Source organism: Trichomonas vaginalis, chromosome V (genome assembly GCF_026262505.1).
Source record: "Trichomonas vaginalis G3 chromosome V, whole genome shotgun sequence".
NCBI classification, from domain to species: Eukaryota; Parabasalia; order Trichomonadida; family Trichomonadidae; genus Trichomonas; species Trichomonas vaginalis.
This window is the reverse complement of record NC_067207.1, coordinates 1,337,434-1,356,999: the sequence shown is the minus strand read 5'-3', so window position 1 is coordinate 1,356,999 and position 19,566 is coordinate 1,337,434. Positions and strand designations below refer to the sequence as shown.

The 19,566-nt window shown below is 31.5% G+C and overlaps 2 protein-coding genes across 2 annotated transcripts, besides 9 other annotated features; both read left to right on the top strand.

The window, feature by feature from the left end:
* Positions 1 to 580: 580 nt before the first annotated feature.
* Positions 581 to 2,221, top strand: TVAGG3_0260400 (uncharacterized protein; the record flags this gene model as incomplete). The annotated part of the gene is made up of 1 exon (XM_051228327.1): positions 581 to 2,221. The coding sequence occupies one exon, from the start codon at positions 581 to 583 to the stop codon at positions 2,219 to 2,221; it is 1,641 nt and encodes a 546-aa protein (XP_051098057.1).
* Positions 2,222 to 2,371: 150 nt separating this feature from the next.
* Positions 2,372 to 4,485: a mobile genetic element.
* On the top strand, positions 3,114 to 3,874 carry TVAGG3_0260390 (uncharacterized protein; the record flags this gene model as incomplete). Its single annotated transcript, XM_051228326.1, has 1 exon — positions 3,114 to 3,874. A coding segment is annotated over one exon (761 nt), but the record flags the coding sequence as incomplete, so codon positions are not given.
* A 7,875-nt stretch (positions 4,486 to 12,360) lies between the features above and the next one.
* Positions 12,361 to 13,197: a mobile genetic element.
* Positions 12,361 to 13,197: a terminal%2Cinverted (terminal inverted repeat of Banshee-A1 transposon ID:TVAGG3_0260370).
* Positions 13,198 to 13,464: 267 nt separating this feature from the next.
* Positions 13,465 to 13,495: a terminal%2Cinverted (terminal inverted repeat of MuDR-3_TvMULE3 transposon ID:TVAGG3_0260360).
* Positions 13,465 to 14,177: a mobile genetic element.
* A 3-nt stretch (positions 14,178 to 14,180) lies between these two features.
* Positions 14,181 to 14,527: a mobile genetic element.
* Positions 14,498 to 14,527: a terminal%2Cinverted (terminal inverted repeat of MuDR-3_TvMULE3 transposon ID:TVAGG3_0260350).
* Positions 14,528 to 14,563: 36 nt separating this feature from the next.
* Positions 14,564 to 14,705: a mobile genetic element.
* Positions 14,670 to 14,705: a terminal%2Cinverted (terminal inverted repeat of Kolobok-5_TV transposon ID:TVAGG3_0260340).
* Positions 14,706 to 19,566: the final 4,861 nt, after the last annotated feature.

The window sequence follows — 19,566 nt, the reverse complement described above, 5'->3', positions numbered from 1 at the left end:
TGATGAAATATATTTTTTAATTAATATTAAATCAGAGATGGCGGCAGGATTCTTTAAAAAATTATGGGAAGGAATTAAGAAAGCTGCAAGTTGGGTTCATCAAAAGATTATTAAACCCGTTGCAAACTTTTTGGCACCAGTAGCGAAAACGGCAGGAACTATCATAGGAGGAGTATTAGGTGCTAAAGCAGGTAATCCGGCGATGGGAGCACAAGCAGGTAACGCAGTTGGTGGAATTGCTGAAGGAATACTTAATAAAATAGGGGGTAGATAGTGGAAAAATAAATAAATATTATTTTTATCTTAGTATCGGTTGTAGTCGACGATAAACCTTATCTCCTTTATTTAATACTTCCCTTACCGGAACATTAGGTGCTATTTGTTCAGCAACGTCACTAATTGCTTCTTTATTCTTAAATATCCAATTTGCTCCTTTCTTAATCCCTTCCCAAACTTTATGCGCTCCTCTTTTTACTTTATCCCACAGTTTCTTAAAGAATCCTGCAGCCATAGTTGATTATTTCATTAAAATTAAAAATTCATTTTCATCTTTTAATTTTGATTTTTTATTTAATAATAAATGACGACTAACTATTTAGTGCCAAACACTAAACCGATTAATGGAAATGTATTTCATTCATTCGAAAAGATAAATGAAATATTCGCAAAGAATGATGGAAGAAGATATTATAGAGAACTTGAAAGTTCATGCTATGACTCTGATGCTCCATATTTTGATGATAAACAAACTCATTTAAGAATTACAAATCCGGCTCATGATGTGAACCAATTAGGTGACACATATATTAAACGCAAAGTTAAAGCAACTCTAGTTTCAAATAAAGCTTTCACATGTGATGCCGCTTTTAAATGCATGCGTTTATTCGTTGGTTACAAATCATCAAATCAAAGCTTTAAGCAATTAGAAGTAGAAACCGAAAGAGGTGATGCTGGTTATCTTCAGATGGATTGCGCCCGTGAATCTTTCGCATTTGCAACATATAAACCAAAATCAGAAAGGAAAGTTAAAAAGTTTGTTCATTCGTTATATAATAATGTTCAAAAATATGATAACTCAGTATGTGGTAAATATATTGACCCTTCAGAAGTTTTCAAGAAAGCAAATGAAGAAGTTGATGTCACTTTTGATATGATTATTCCGGTAAATGATTTGTTAGCATTTCAGGCGTTCGATGATTATCCTAAATCATTTGGTGAAATCATTCTTAAATATTATGTTTTCAGGGATACTTTAGTATTTTGTCAGGTTGACCCGTTAAGAGTTGCTGATTTACAAAATTACGTTTATGAAAAGATAACTGATGAAAATTATGAAAAGATTATGAATCATGTTTATAAATATGATCGCAAATTCCAACAAATCGGACTTCCTGCCAAATTAATTACAAGCTTAGCCACTACATCTGCTGACGCAACAGTTGAAGACGTTATTATTTCATGCACAAAGATGGAAGTTTTAGAGGATAAATGCATTACACCAGGATACGGTTTAATTGAAGAATCAGTTAAAGCAATACCACGTTTATTTAGTAAGGAAGATCCATTCATGATTCCAGCTCAACATATTGACGTTCGTTCACTAAATGGAGGTTGCATCACTCCTGAAGGTATTAGCTCAGATTTCTCATACGCTCTTCATAATGTTACAGATGTTGTGTTAACATTTCCGAAGAATGCAATGCAAAGAACGGTTTTAGAAAATCCAATGCTTCGAGGTCTTCAGGTCACTATAGATTCCAGAAACTTCCCCGATCAAGCGATGACCACAGTGGGTGACATATTCTTTACACGTATGCTTCAAGCTTCTGATTTAGATGGAGTGAATGAATGCACAGAAGAATACGAGGACTCATTAACTAGACCACTGAATGATGATGATGGCACACCATTAGCTAGAACATGGAAAGACCAAACTTCATTCTTATGCACTATTCCAGTTCAACGTGATGGAGCGGGTATATTCTTTGATGGATTAGAAACTTTCAACTCACAAGTTACAGTACAAGTGAAAGCTTATCCAATCATTCAGGGTGAAAATGACACTTACTGTTCAAAAGTGACAAATCCTCCTCAGGTTTGGTTTACTAGGACTACATATTGGACATGGACACCGGATGAAGGTTTGAAATATCATCCAACAGGTACACCACCGCAGTATAGAAGTTCATATGATGAAATATTGATGAATAGAAATGTTTAAAATTATAAATTTATTTTTGATTAAATGGATTTAAATTCATCCACCCCTTATGAAGAATTAGCAGGAGTATATAATACATACGTAGATGATATGATTAATGAAGCATTGAGTGATAATAGAAATGCTCTATCTAAGGAAAAATTAATGAAAATTCCATATTCTGAATGTTACTTAAATTCAATCACTGCAGCAATTGGTAAACAAAATAAAGGTAAAACATTAACGATATTAAAACAAATTATCATTATTGCTAACACTTCACCCTATTCACATGTGTTAATTTATATCAACCGTTCAGGTTCACCTTCAGATGATACATTTGAATCTTTAAAGCATTTAATCAAAATTCCAATTATTTATTTATCACAAGAAGAAGCAGAAGATTATTTAAAAAACTTTGTAATGTATAAAGAATTATATAATACAATCAAGAAGCAAGGATTAGAGGATAAAATTATTGATAAACAACGGGATGAATTATTTGAAACACTTTCTATTTCAAATTTTGATAGAGAATTTTTGCATTCACTCATTTTTCTAGATGATGCGGTGAAATCAAAACTAATAACTAATGAGAAATCATATTTTAATCAATTATTAACTCAATGTCGACACATTCAGTGTTCATTCTTCATGGCTGTTCAATACTTTAAAGCATTAAGCACAAACATTAAATCAAACCTGTCCACCCTTTTCATTTTCAGTGGTTTTAGTCGTCAACAGTTGAACGTTATGCTTTATCAAGTGAATTTACCAATGAGCATTAATGAACTTTACACACAATATCAACAATTAGGAGAACATGGAAAAATAATAGTTGATTTAAATAAAGGTTCCATTAAATTCGAATAACTTTTTATAATTAATTTTTATTTTTTATTTATAATTAAACATGACAGAAATTGCAAATCTTCTACAGGTTCCATTAAAACAAGGAACAAACAAAAAGGGTGCATATAATAGAACTATGAAAGTTCCAGACGGAATGAAAGAATTAGTCCACATTGTTGCCGGTCTTCAAAAGGATGTTAAACAAATGAGAAACGTTTTAACATTACCAGAAGCTCAAGCATATGCCAAACGTCACGGACCAAATTGGGAAGCACACGAAGCAGACATTACGGGTCCAAATGGAAAACCTGATGGAATAAATGAAGTTTTCGTTACTGATGGTCAAGGAAATATTAAAGTCATAAATGGGTATAAATTAACAATGACGGATTATCCTAAACGTAAAGCATATAATGAACATTATCCTATGCAATTTGATGAAAATGGAAAAGCTGTTAAACAATACATTGGAGAAGGTGAAAATGGTCCAATTAATTCATACCGTCATAATCCATATTCTTACTTCAATGAAGAATTAAATGCTATTGAAGAGGGACCGGATGGATTACCACGATATTCTAACCAGTTTGATGGTCAATATGCAAATTTAAGACCTGAAATTCCAGCTAAGAAATTCTTTAAAGTTGCTTTATTCGATCCAGTTTTCGCAAATGTTAAAGATGAACTTAAACAGCAATTCCAACCAATTATAGTAGCAAGAATTGCATCAGGTGCTTTATCTCAAGCATTCAAAGATTTAATTAAGAAACCATTATATCAGCAACGAGGTTTAACTTATGATTTAGTTAAGGAATCAGATAAAAGAAAATTTGAGAAATCAGATGATTATAAGAATGCAATTAATGAATATATTCGGTCTATTAATTTCGATGAAAATGCTAAAAATCAACTTCATGAACAAATACAGGAAATAATAGATTCAAAAGTTCCAGCAAAATAAAAGTTTAAATATATTTTTTTATTCGAATATAAATGAGAAGACGTTTCACTAGTCAAAAGAACACTAACGCAAAAGCAGAGATTACGGTTGGTTATAACGTAAATGATGATAAATCACGAATTATTCAAAATGTTAAAGTTAATGTTAGTCCTGAATTAACAAGGTCAGCAACTCAACCAAATTTATTAACTCGTGACTTACCGAAGAATGAGGAGAATGAAGAAAACCATGAGAATGGAGACCCAATCATTTTATCTGAACCTGGTAAAGAACCTGTTGAAATTCCCACTTATCCAACATACCCCCCACCTCTTTCATCAAACATCGAGAACCCAGGAATCTACGATTACAGTCGCAATGCGCCATATAAAATAGACATTAATTCTGAATTAATGAAAATTTACCGTGATATCATAACTGATAATTATGATTCAATAATAAATTTAATTGACCAATCCGGTTTAATTATTTTCATTAATTCTGGATGTATTCTATTCATTTGTTTTAAATATGCTGTATATAAAGGTTTGATATACTTTCCCGCTTCGAGTTTATGTTGAAGGATGAATTCCAAAAGTTGATCTTCATTTAAAAGTCGGGCTGAATATGGTTTAACTAATGAATCATAAATTAAAGCTTGTGCATCATTTATGGTCTGAGGACCTGGGCGTTTTGTTCCTTTTGTTTTTGTTCCTTTGGCTTTTGCGGCTCAGGATTATATAAATTATATAATCCATCAATATCTTCTTCTGTTAATACTTTATTTTTGAAATCTTTCAACTGTTTAAGTTGTGATTTAGTTTTTCCCTTTGTATATCATTATTTTTAATTTTGTCTTTAATTTCAGAAATTATTTTATTATGATATTTCAAAATTTCATTTTTATAATATGGATAATAATATTCCATATCATCACCCGTTATATTGTTATCATATTTTTGGAGATATGATTTTAATTCATAATAATCAAGAAAATTTGATTAAATACTAAATCAATCAATTAAAATTTTTAAATCTGTGTTATCCATTTATATAAAATAAAATAAATGTTTAAAGGGTACCCACCTCTTTGAATCATAGTAATCAAAACATCATTAACGGTTCTTTTGTCTCTTCTGTGGCATTTCATTAAGAATAAAATTTTAAATTGTATTAAATAATGGATACAAATCCATTTCACAACTACAGCCTTAGTGTGTGCTCCTGTTAATGCAGTCTTACCGATTGTTAAGCGAGTCATTGACCCGTTTTTAAGTTGTAAATTAATATTTTGACCATCAAATATCACTTTATCATTTATTATATCCAAATATTTTTTAGGTGTTAATTGTTATTTTGTCTTAAACTAACACCCTTCATTTTTTGTGCAATCTTTTTAAATCTACTTCCATCAATTGAACCGTTGAATGAAGTATAACATTTAGGACATAACGCCACCATGTTTATCACCTTTGTTTCTCAATTGCTAAACCCAATATTTTTTCTCATTGCTTTTTCTTCAGCTTTATTCTTTAATTTAGGTTTAAATTTCTCATCAAAACAGAAGAAATCAAAAGGTGCGAATTTGAAAATGTTTTTATCATAAAATTGTTTATCGGTAACAATTGCTTGAAATGCTTGAGTGTTAGGAAGATTTGGGTCGCCAGCGATTGCCCAATAAGATGAATCAGTATCACCTTTCAATGAAATGAAAACGATTAACATCCATGCATTTATACATAAAATCATAAATGAAAACCAATACCAGTATTTAGCATTATCTAAAGTGAAGAATGCCTCTTGTAAACACGTATCACATCTATAAAATCTATCTTTAAGCATCACTTGATATGTATCTTCACCTATTTCTCTTATGTTTTTAAACTTATTTGACATACATGCAACGCGTGCCTTCTGTGCATTCATTATTTTTAGTCTTTGCGTAATTAACAAAGAAATGGCGTTAATGTGAATTAATGATTATAAGGTTAAATAATTAAACCGGATTGGTCATTAAATTTATTATTGATATAATTATCAGTTATGATAATCACGGTAAATTTTCATTAATTCAGAATTAATGTCTATTTTATATGGGCATTGCGACATGCTAATCGGAGATTCCCTGGGTTCTCGCTGTTTGATGAAAGAGGTGGGGGGTATGTTGGATAAGTGGGAATTTTCAACAGGTTCTTTACAGGTTCAGATAAAATGATTGGGTCTCCATTCTCATGGTTTTCTTCATTCCTCCACTCATTCTTCGGTAAGTCTACGAGTTTAATAATTTGGTTGAGTTTGGGCTGACTTGTTAAATGTAGGACTAACATTTAACTTTAAAATTTGAATAATTCGTTGATTTATCATCATTTACGTTATATGACTCAATGGCCGTAATCTCTGCTTTTGCCGTTAGTGTTTCTTTTGACTAGTGAACGTCTTCTCATTTATATTCGAAATAAAAAAATATATTTAACTTTTATTTTGCTGGAACTTTTGAATCTATTATTTCCTGTATTTGTTCATGAAGCTGATTTTTACGCATTTTTTCATCGCAAATTAATAGACCGAAATATATTCCTTAATTGCATTCTTATAATCCATCTGTTCTCAATTTTCTTTTATCGATTCCTTAATAAATCATAAGTTAAATACCTCGTGCTGATATAATGGTTTCTTAATTAAATCTTTGAATGCTTGAGATAAGCAGCCTGATGCAATTCTTGCTACTATAAATGGTTGGAATTCGCTGGTTTAAGTTCATCTTTAACATGCGAAAACTGGATCGAATAAAGCAACTTTAAAGATTTCTTTTAGCTGGAATTTCAAGGTCTTAAATTTGCATATTGACCATCAAACTGGTTAGAATATCGTGGTAACTCCATCGGTCTCGCTCTTCAATAGCATTTACATTCGTTTTCAGTTGTGAAGTAGAATAAGTGGATTATGACGGTATGAATTTAATTGACCATTTTCACCTTCTCTCATGTATTGTTTAACAGCTTTTCCATTTTCAATCAAATTGCATAGGATAATGTTCATTATATGACTTTACGTTTAGGATAATACGTCATTGTTATTTATACCGCATTTTGACTTTTAATATTTCCTTGACCATCAGTAACGAAAACTTCATTATTCCATCAGGTTTTCCATTTGGACACCGTAATGTCTGCTTCGTCGTGCTTCCAAAAATTGGTCCCCGTGACGTTTGGCATATGCTTGAGCTTGCTGGTAATGTTAAAACGTTTTCTCAATTTGTTTAACATCCTTTTGAAGGACCGGCAACAATGTGGACTAATTCTTTCATTCCGTTCTGGAACTTTCATAGTTCTATTCTATGCACCCTTTTTTGTTTGTTCCTTGTTTTAATGGAAACTGTAGAAGAATATTGCAATTTCTGTCATGTTTTAATTATAAATAAAAATAAAAATTAATATATAAAAAGTTAATTCGAATTTAATGGAACTTTATCTTACAAATCACTATATTTTCCATGTTCTCCTAATTGTTGATATTGTGTGTAAGTTCATTAATGCTCATTTTTGGTAATTCACTTGATAAGCATAAACGTTCAACTGTTGACGACTAAAACATGAAAATGAAAAGGGTGGAAGGTTTGATTTAATGTTTGTGCTTAATGCTTTAAAGTATTGAACAGCCATGAAGAATGCCAACTGAATGTGTCGACATTGAGTTAAATAATTGATTAAATTATGATTCTCATTAGTTATTAGTTTTGATTTTCACCGCATCAAATAGAAAAATGAGTGAATGCAAGAAACAAAAAAAAAAAAAATTCTTCTATCAAAATTTGAATAGAAAGTGTTTTCAAATAATTCATCCGCGTTGTTTATCAATATTTTAATCCTCTAATCCTTGCTTTTGATTGTATTATATATTCTTGTATACATACAAAGTTTTTTAATAATTTCTGCTTCTTCTTCGTGATCAAATAAATAATTGGAATTTTGATTAAATGCTTAGAAGATTAAATGTATCATCTGAAGGTGAACGCTGAACGGTTGAAATTAAATTAAACATGTGAATAGGGTGAAGTGTTTAGCAATAATGATAATTTGTTTTATATCGTTATGTTTTACCTTTATTTTGTTTAGCACAATTGCTGCAGTGATCTGAATTTAAAAGTAAGCATTCAGAATATGGAATTTTCATTAATTTTTCCTTAGAAGAGCATTTCTATTATCACTCAATGCTTCATTAAATCATATCAATCTACGTATGTATTATATAACTCCTGCTATTCCTTCATAAGGGTGGATGAATTTAAATCCATTTAATCAAAAATAAATTTTATAATTTTAAACATTTTCTAATTCATCAATATTTCATCATCATGAACTTCTATACTGCGGTGGTGTATCCTGTTGGATGATATTTCAAACCTTTCATCCCGGTGTCCATCGTCATATGTAGTCCTAGTAAAACCAAAACATGAGGAGGATTTGTCACTTTTGAAACAGTAAGTGTCATTTTCACCTGAATGAATTGGATAGCTTTCACTTGGTACTGTACTTGTGAGTTGAAAAGTTTCTAATACCATCAAAGAATATACCCGCTCATCAACGTTGAACTGGAATAGTGCATAAGAATGAAGTTTGGTCCTTTCCATGTTTCTAGCTTAATGGTGTGCATCATCCTCCATTCAGTGTCCTAGTTTAATCGAGTCCTCGTATTCTTCTGTGCATTCATTCACTCCATCTACATCAGAAGCTTGAAGGCATACGTGTAAAGAAATATGTCACGCCACTGTGGTCCATCGCTTATCGGGGAAAGTTTCTGGAATCTATAGTGACCTGAAAGACGCTCGAAGCATTGGATTTTCTCAAAACCGTTCTTTGCATTGCAATTCTTAGGAATGTTACACAACATCTGTAACATTAATGAAGAGCGTATGAGCAAATCTGAGCTAATACTTCAGGAGTGATGCAACCTCACATTTAGTGAACGAACGTCCAATATGTTGAGCTGGAAACATGAATGGATTCTTCTTTACTAATAAACGTGGTATTGCTTTAACTGATTCTTCAATTAAACCGTATTCCTGGTGTAATGGCATTTATCTCTAAAACTTCCCTCTTTGTGCATGAATAATAACGTCTTCAACTGTTTGGGTTCAGCAGATGTAGTGGCTAAGCTTGTAATTAATTTGGCGGAAGTCCGATTTTGTTGGAATTTGCGCTCATATTTATAAACATGATTCATAATCTTTTCATAATTTTCAATCAGTTTTATCTTTTCATAAACGTAATTTTGTAAAATCAGCAACTCTTACGGGTCAACCTGACAAAATAACTAACCCCAAAGTATCCCTGAAAAGGCATAATATTTTAAGAATGATTTCACCAAATGATTTAGGATAAATCATCGAACCGCCTGAACTGCTAACAAATCATTTTACCGGATAATCATATCAACAGTGACATCAACTTTCTTCAATTTGGCTTTTCTTGAAAACTTCTGAAGGGTCATATATTTTACCACATACTGACGTTAGTCATATTTTTTTGAACATTTATTAATATAACCGAATGAACCAAAACCTTTTTAACTTTCCTTTCTGATTTTGTTTTATATGGTGCAAATGCGAAGATTCACGGGCGCAATCGCATCTGAAAGATAACCAGCGTACCTCATTTCAGTTTCTACTTCTAATTGTTTAAAGCTTTGATTTGCTGATTTGTAACCCACGAATAAACGCATGCATTTTAAAAGCGGCATCCATGTGAAAGCTTTTATTGAAACTAGAGTTACTTTAACTTTGCGTTTAAATTATGTGGTACTAATTGGTTCACATCATGGAGCTGGGTTCGTAATTCTTAAATGAGTTTGTTTATCATCAAAATATGGAGTCATAAGAAGTCATAGCATGAAACTTTCAGTTCTCTATAATATCTTCTACCGTCATTCTTTGGCGAATTCTCTTTAATGCTTTTCGAATGATGAATACATTTTCCATTAAATTGGTTTAGTGTTTTGGCACTAATAGTTAGTCGTCATTATTATTAATATAAAAATCAAATTAACAAGATGAAAATGAATTTTTAATTTTAATGTAATAATCAACTATGGCTGCAGGATTCTTAAGAAACTGTGGATAAAGTAAAAAGAGGAGCGCATAAAGTTTGGGAAGTGGATTAGAAAGGAGGCAAATTGGATATTTAAGAATAAAGAAGGCAAGTTAATGTGACGCTTGCTGAACAAATAGCACCTCTGTTCGGTAAGGGAAGTATTAAATAAAGGAGTAAGGTTATGTCGACTTTACAACGATACTAAGATAAAAATAATATTTATTTATTTTTCCACTATCTACCCCTATTTTAATTAAGTATTCCTTCAGCAATCACCCAACTGCGTTACCTGCTTGTGCTCCCATCGCCGGATTTCCTGCTTTAGCAACATAATACTTTCTCCTATGATAGTTCCTGCCGTTTTTCGCTACGGTGCCAAAAGTTTTGCAACGGGTTTTAATAATCTTTTGATGAACCCAACTTTGCAGCTTTCTTAATTCCTTCCCATAATTTTTTAAAAGAATCCTGCCGCCTCTCTGATTTAATATTAATTAAAAAATATTATTTCATCACTTATATTCTATTTTTTTATAATGATAATGAAAACGATTTTAAAATAAATGAAACAGAGGAGGAAGAATAAATGAAAGTGAAAAATGTTCAAACAAAATAATAAACGTTGTTTAAACGCATTACTGAAATAAAAATTTTTTCATACTGTTGATGAATTTAATGATGATTATGCTAAATAATAAACAAATTATTTGAAGAATTGACAACATGTAAATTGAATAAAATGTTTAAAGTGAGGCAGAGTCCAAGACCCGAGGGTCATGGATTCACAATTTTCAAAATAAAAGGTGTTTGTTAGTTTAAAATTCTATTCCTCAATCAAGAATCACCTCATTAATGAAAATTGATGATTTAACAAAAAGTAATAGAAATTATTGAAGAGCGAAAAATCACAATTATTGATTTCATAAATCAATGACTCGTTGAGCCCGGGTCCTTAAAGCTCAAGGCACACAGTGCCCAGGACTTAAAAGTCCATCCCCTGAGTTCAGGTTATATTTCATCAAAAATATTTGTTATTAAATGGCAACTTCTGCTAGTTTATTTATTTTTTCATACGATCATTTGAAAGTCTATCGTTTTAATTTTTTCTGAAGTTTTTCATTTTCTAGTTCTGAAACTTATTTGGATGATATTTAAACCCGTTAAATTCTTTTTCCTCAGTTTTTTTGATCAATTAATTTACCAAGAACTTTTGTGGTTGGAATTCGGTTTAAACCATTTTACATTATATTTGTTATAAATTCCAATATCTGATTTAATTCCCGCACATTTTTGCATTTTCAATTAATTTATTATCAAATGCAAAGCAATAGGTTTAATATTAAAACTTAACTTTATAATTATATACTTTCTTACATAATCATTCGAAATAAACATCTACTTGTTTAACATTTTCAAGAATTGGTGAAAGAACATCCATTAATTGATTGACGGTTTACGAATCTTGCTCTACTCATTTTTCTCAAAATAAAAATAAATTTTCTAAATGTAAGACAGAATTTTTAAAGTTTTATTTTTTTATTTTTTTTATTTTTTTTATTTCTTATGATGGGTTTAGTGAATTTCCTTACGATTCTGAAAATTTTTTAATCTTGATTTATTCAAGAAACGTAAAGAATAAAAACCGTAAAAATCATACATTTTTTACTTCATATGTAAAAAAAAATGATACAAAATCGCTCAAAAATGTTTATGAATTCTTACGTTTACAAAAAAGTCCACAAAACCCTTCAACATATAGCTACTATTGTTCATTTTTTTAAAAATTAATTTTTTGTTAGAGATAAGAGAAAACTCGGTAAACAACTTCTTTATGTCTAGAAAATTCTATCTTGCCTTTTATTTTTTTCTCGCTGTGAAACGTATTCGGTCATTTTTTTAAAAAATTAATTTTTTGTTAGAGATAAGAGCTAAAACTCGGTAAACAACTTCTTTATGTCTAGAAAATTCTATCTTGCCTTTTATTTTTTTCTCGCTGTGAAACGTATTCGGTCATTTTTTAAAAATTAATTTTTTGTTAGAGATAAGAGCTAAAATCGGTAAAAACTTCTTTATGTCTAGAAAATTCTATCTTGCCTTTTATTTTTTTCTCGCTGTGAAACGTATTCGGTCATTTTTTAAAAAAATTAATTTTTTGTTAGAGATAAGAGCTAAAACTCGGTAAACAACTTCTTTATGTCTAGAAAATTCTATCTTGCCTTTTTATTTTTTCTCGCGGTGAAACGTATTCGGTCATTTTTTAAAAAATAATTTTTTGTTAGAGATAAGAGCTAAAACTCGGTAAACAACTTCTTTATGTCTAGAAAATTCTATCTTGCCTTTTATTTTTTTCTCGCTGTGAAACGTATTCGGTCATTTTTTTAAAAAATTAATTTTTTGTTAGAGATAAGAGCTAAAACTCGGTAAACACTTCTTTATGTCTAGAAAATTCTATCTTGCCTTTTATTTTTTTCTCGCTGATGAACGTATTCGGTCATTTTTTTAAAAAATTAATTTTTTGTTAGAGATAAAGGCTAAAACTTTGCAGACAACTCCCCCATGTCTAGCAAATTTAACATTCGTCTCCCATTTTTATATATTTGTTTAGAATGTTCGAAAATGCGTAATATGGTTATTAATATTAATTGAAAAGACCTTGAATTAATTCAATCTGATCTCAACAAAATATTTTAAATTACAAACTTTGTAGTTTGAATAGATAATTAGTAAAACTCAAATAACTAGTTTATTTTTTGAATAAAAAATTATTTGAATTATTTCAATTTTGTGAATTTCCTTCAAAATCAAGTTTAAATATCTTATTTGCCATATAATTATAAATACAATGAAACATATTCGAAATTGAAAAGAATGACTTTTTCTGTTCTTTTCAATCATTCAATTTGAATTTTGCAATATTGGATTTCTCATTAAATAGCTATTAAAAACAACAAGAATTAACTTTACATTCAAATTTATTTGTGTTATATTCAATCTTCTTCAAAACTTATAATTTTCGGCTATAGCATGATTATATGCTATATAATATAATAACACTATAATAGTATCATTCTTTCAATTATTTGAAGAGAAAACCGAAAAAATCTATTTTCGGTCTATAACAATTTGTTGTCAAAATAAACTAAAAATTATATAACCTGAAAAAATTAGAACTGTAATATTTCCGGTCAAATTGAATTGCCCGAGATAGCAAAAAATTTATTCAAAAAGTGGATTGGATAATGGTTTAGTTGAAATGACCTATTATTTTGAAAAATAAAAAGAAATCCCTCGTCAATGCAGTATTTCCAAAATCGAAAATGTTTTAATGGGCCAATAATATTTTTTCTGAAACGTGGTTTTTTTTTGAATGGAGACGAAAATCGAAAGGCAAACCCAAATTTTAGCTAAAATGTGACAGGGGATACAAACGTTAGTATTCAAAAAAAAAGACCGATGAGAGGCTTCGTTTTGAAATAATAAGAGGGAACTGGAGAGGCAACCATTCTCATGGGGATTATTGATGCTATTCTCCGTTCTTCTGGTATGGAAAAATTGAGGTTTTCAAAGGGAGTTAAATAATATCAAATTTATATTACTAATTTACTTAAAATACAAAAGTATTTGACAGCTAAAATTAGTTACTTTAGCAAGCCTATCAATACCCTTTTACGTTATTGGCTCACTTTTTCGAAATAAAAGTAAAAACAAATTTATACCTAATTTACTTCAAATACAAAAATATTTGACAGCTAAATTAGTTACTTTGCAAGCCTATCCAATACCTTTTACGATTATTGCTACTTTTTCGAAACATAAAACGTAAAAACAAATTTTATACTAATACTTGCAAAATACAAAGTCTTTGACAGCTAAAATTTAGTTTACTTTAGCAAGCCTATCAATACCCTTTTACGATTATTGCTATTTTCGAAATAAAAGTAAAAAACAAATTTTACTAATTTACTTCAAAATACAAAGTATTTGACAGCTAAAATTAGTTTTACTTTTAGCAAGCCTATCAATAGCCTTTTACGAATTATTGGCTACTTTTTCGAAATAAAATAAATTTATTATCAAAACCTTTTTTTTCTTAAGTAAATAGAACGAAATTTTTTACGCTTTATGAACTTTTGATGGAAATATGGCAAATTTAAAATAATAAAGTAAAGCCGCGAGCGAGCGATCGGCTTAGTTCGAAGACTTTTGATTCAAATCTTTGGCTGATCTGTAATTCGCGGAAGCCGCGAGCGAAATCGAGCCGGCTTAGGTCTAAGATTTTGATTCAAAATCTTTGCTTATATTCCTTAAAATTCTTTATGAAACTCGCAAACAGTTCCATAAAAAATTTTAAATTCTAAACTGTCGAAATTCGGATCGGTAATCACACCCTTCACGGGTGTGTCACTTTTCAAACAGGCGTGTCACCTTTTAGCTAAATTACCCCTACTCGTGCCTCCAATTTCAGAATATTCAGAAACCCTTAAGGGTGCCCTATAACGATAATGTAAACATCACAAAATTAAACCTTATTAGAACTCGAATGAATGGATTATCCGGATTCTAGTTCTCAATATAATACGCTTAAAAGTGCTTTTCTGAGGGTGGGTTCTATCGTCTATAGGGCACCTTAAAAAAATTTTTTTTTATTCGGATGGGAGGAGGAGTTTCTAAACACGTATTTGATCCGAATAAAGAAGTTCTAAAGATCAATGCGTATTTGACCGATATTCCCGCTTCGCCATTCCCGAAGATCATCCTCTGAAACAGCTGATTTGGCTCAAAATCACATCCAAAGAATTCCATTAAAACTTCTCAATCTAATGAGTTCTTGACTTATCAACAGAATGATTTGCGACAAGTTCTTGCGATAATCCAGATGTTATTTTTAGAATATCCAAAGCATAAAAACGCTAAATCTAACGGAATGTAACATAAATGAATATTCCTAAAATGATTACTCACTCAAGACTATTACGAGTTCTCAACCTTGATCGTAAACTATTTAACGCAAATCGAATTAGATTTACCGGGAATTGAAATCAACTGACTTAAATGATCAACTACCTTAACGCGAAATGCCTCCACTGACATTCCCACCGAAACTACTCAAATTAAAATGTTGGTTTTCAACAATTTAAAGACATTGGCTTTTTCCTCATGAAAACTATCAGGAATTAAGTCTTTCCTGGAAATAATATCACTACGTTTCGGCCAGATATGATCATTTCCAAATGCAAAACTTCGTTGATTTATCAACATAACCACTATTTGTGAAGTTTCCTCCGATTGATAAAACTTTTTCCGAAGGTCGAACTTACTTCACTTACAGCTAATTTTTCTTGTTGGAATCACATGCTCACTACCAGATACGTTAATTATAGTCCGATATGTTACTTATATATGATTCCTCACATTAAAGAGAGGCCATTAAACACATCTTGTGAACTTAACTCAACCTCGATATCAGCAATAACCTGATTGATGAGTGTCCAGATTCCCTCCAAATGTCAAATCTTTTGACCACAGACCACAAGTCATTTCAAATCTGTCCAAAAATGACAAATCAGAATGTACGACTCATGATATTACTAGAGAATCAATTACAAGAGCTTTCCAGACTTTCTGCATCGAAAGTTTTGCAATTATGTCTAAATAAGAATTTGAAATTTCGGATATATCGCATGCAGAACGAATTCCAGACACTATACAACAAATAGAGCTCATATCCAAAATACTTAGCACATTAAATCTTGAATTTCTTGCAAAAGAAAAATATAAAAACATTAACTTCTCAGCAAATAATGGAGATTACTACTCTCCCTAAAGAGATTGTCGAACACCAAAACTCAAGCCTCTTTCTCTTGGCGAGAACCTCTATCATCACTTCCGAATTAACCTCCAACTTTAAATGCATTCTGCAACTCCTGTAAGTTCAACAGAATTCCGGACGTGGTCTATACACTCAACGAACTCTAACGCACGTCCGACTTTCTCCTGCAATCAGATCTACTTGTGTCGGCAACAATTTCCCGTCAGTTTTTGGGGTAAATTCAATGTAATGTCGATAGATCGATTCCTTCCGTTGATGTACAAGAACACTCAGACATTGTTGCTGGCTCCACAACCAGGCTGCAGATGCGTTTCAAAATTGTTAGGAAAAGCTCTGGTAAATTGCGATGTTTCCATAACATGAATCAAGAGATCTTTTTTGAACCATCAAACGAGATCCACGTGATCAAAGCTTGCATTTAACCCATTGAAATTAGAAATTGACTTGAATTGGTTCTAATATCGATTCTTTAGATATCTGTGCTTACAAATGCCGAGTTATTGACCATGAGGACCACAAGATGGCTCCAGGAAGTCGCCCTGGATTACGATGACACCGATTTCATCCAGAACGTAATGCGACCATAAACTATTCAATTGTCCAAAACCGTTCGGTTACTATGAATTTTATCGGTGTCCGACATACTATGGAAGATTCTTTGATTATGACGCAAATTAATAAAGAAACTAGATTATTGCCGTTTTGATGGCCATGCCGGAAATAAGACCGCATGTGTCGCGCATGTTTTACATTCAGAATTATTTACAAAGAATCCGGAGCAATGCGTTATTAAACGACATTCCTGCAATTATCCATGAACTGAATCTCAAGATCGGAAAGATGGGATGAAAGACGTGCACTCTTGCGTTTGGGCATTGTCAAACCAGATGAAATAGGCATTGCCACCTTGGAGAGCGAGATGTGTTGTTATAAGGAAAGATGGATAGTGTTTGGAAATTGACGGGTCGACACAAGCCGACAGATAGAATGGAATAACGATTTTGCTCAGGAAAGAATGTTTCTTGCAAGTTCGGAAGAGTTGAATGGAACATTTGGCTGTATCTAGAACATAGGCAGATTTGGATCTTGAAGGTGTGTTTTTGAGGATACCTGGATGACTGTCCACAAATAACAAGGAAAATGATTAGATTGTTGGTTTTGCTTGCGATGGAATTTCGACGTTTTGTCGTCCGGCTGAACAGGAAAAATAATTGGGCCTAGAACGCTTGACTGCGCAAAGAGCTGCGGCAAGTTGGTTTCTATCGCGTATTCAAGAGGCTTCTGCTTGTATAGTCCTGCAATTGTTGTCAACTTGGAACAACCAACCTGGAGTTTCTTGTCTAAATTCTCTAAGTTTGTTTTTTTATATATTATATAAAATAGAACAGATATCGTTTTTCTCGTATGTAATAACAACAAATTAAAAGAATGTTTTTGATAATAAAAATATGCAATAAAATGATGAATGGAATTACTCGCTTCAAATTGCATTTATGTAAATTCTCAAGAATTTTTCGATTTTTCCAAAGAATATGCCCAAAATGAATATAATTGTGTTGATTCCCTGCTCATCATTTTGCAAAATAATGATTGTTATTTCATCATAGAAATATTAGTACCCATACTTGTTAAAATAAATTGCGATGCTCGCTTAATAGAAACATTAGAGGTTTTTGAATTTTTGTATAAATAAGGTGTTATTATTAGTAAGTCATGGAAGGATGCAACATGAATATGTTTGTTTGGTATCAAGAAATTTTGGCACGATTTACTGAGTAAGTCCAGTTAAAATCATAACAAAGATTAAAAAAATTCGATTTACGCAGGAATTTTTTAAAAAAAGAATAAAATAAAAGCTTTAGACAAAAAAAAATAAATTTGGTTATTCTTGTTTTCTTCATCCTCAGCAGCTGGGATGTCATCACTTTATCTTTTAACATCAGGCAGCTACAGAAAGGTTGTTTGTGCTGGTTTCTTTTCTCTGTTGCTGTTTGTGGCTGTTTCTTCTTTTGTTGCTGTGATTATTTGGTGGACTCTTTGCATATTCTTGTTTCTCCTGGTTTTGTGGATTCATTTGGGTGGTCTGATGAGGAGGAAGCTTGTTCTCGTTGCTTCCACTGTGCTTCCTAGGAAGGAAGTGACATTGTACAGATCCTGAATCATTTCCACGTTTAACGGATCTTCTTGTAATTTGCTTGGTTTTATGCTCTGAGGACAATCTCACGGTTCTTCTCGTTGTTCCTTCGAGAACATGTATTTCTGCTGCAATAACATCGGCTTTTCGGCTCTTGAGTCGTTGAATTTTGTAACTTCGAGCTTTATGTTGGGTAAAGAAGTTTATTCTTTGGCACGCCGGTTAGTCATGGTTGAGTACGGTTTTGTGCAATTCTTACGCTTCTTCTTGCTCTAAGTTGTTCAGCTTCTGCTACCTTTCTATAGCTGAGTTTCATCATAAATGAGCGGCGAGGGCGAGAGTTCTTGCTGTTTCGCGAAGTTCGATGAGTTTGTTTTGGATCTTCTGTATTTGTCTGGGCATTCTTTCAGCCACTTTCTTTTCAATTTTCATTTATTTTGTTTGGCGTTTTTTCTTGCATTGCTTTGTTGCTTTGAATTTGTATCCTCATGAATTTTCTTTGAAGTTTTTCTTCTAATTTTTTGGCTTCTTTTTTCGTTGAGAGAGTTCTGAGTTGAATTCGTTTTGTTGTTCTTTTTTAGTAATTTGTTTTTGGGCGGGTTTGATCTTCTTGCTTGCATGCTTCAGAATAGCTGGTCAGCATCCTTGGCGGCCAATATAATCTTCTTTATCAAGGCAATACATCTTATTTTGTCATTAATTTACAAAATAAGGCAAATCATCATTGCTATAGATTCAATAGATTTCTTCTGCATAACAGTTTGTTTCTCATTCTCGGTAATCCGCATCCGATTTAGGCTGGCGATTGCTCTGTTTTGGCGCCTCCCCTGACATTTTCTATTTAAAAAACGTATTTTTTTCACAATTCTCAAAAATTTCGCTTGTGGTGGATAAGAATTTTTTATTTCAACGAATAAGGTCCTTTGCGTGCAACGTACAGCCGAATATTATGGATTTGTTTCCTTTCGTTCCCTTAGAACGAGATTGACTTCGCTCGATCTACTCAGATAATCATCAGCTCCTTTAGAGCAAGCTGACTATCGCTAGGTATATTAAATTTTCAGCGTATAAAATTTAAGAGTTTAGTAAGTTTCTCTGAAATATCGTTTTTGATCAAGAACTTTCATATATCAAGATCAACAAGTAAAACTGGGCTTGTATACTTTCAAAATATAAATTAATACAAATGATCTTTAAACTATTGAAATCTAGTTTAGCAAATATTTTTTTCGACAGTATCGATTTCAGCAATGTTCCTCAAGAAAACATGTAAGTTTTTATGGTAGTGTGGTTTAAATATAATTAGGTTTTCTTTCTCTGTTGAATCGTAAATATGAAATGAATATTCAATGAAATTCAAAGTAATTGACACATGATAACTTAGTTCTTAGTTTTATTTAGCTTCATGCAGCTATGTTTATAAAGCTCAAATTTTGATATTTAAAAAGAAATGTTTCAAAATGTATAATTTTGGCAATTATATAAATAGGGATAGTTAATATTTTAGTCTCATGTTTAACAGTA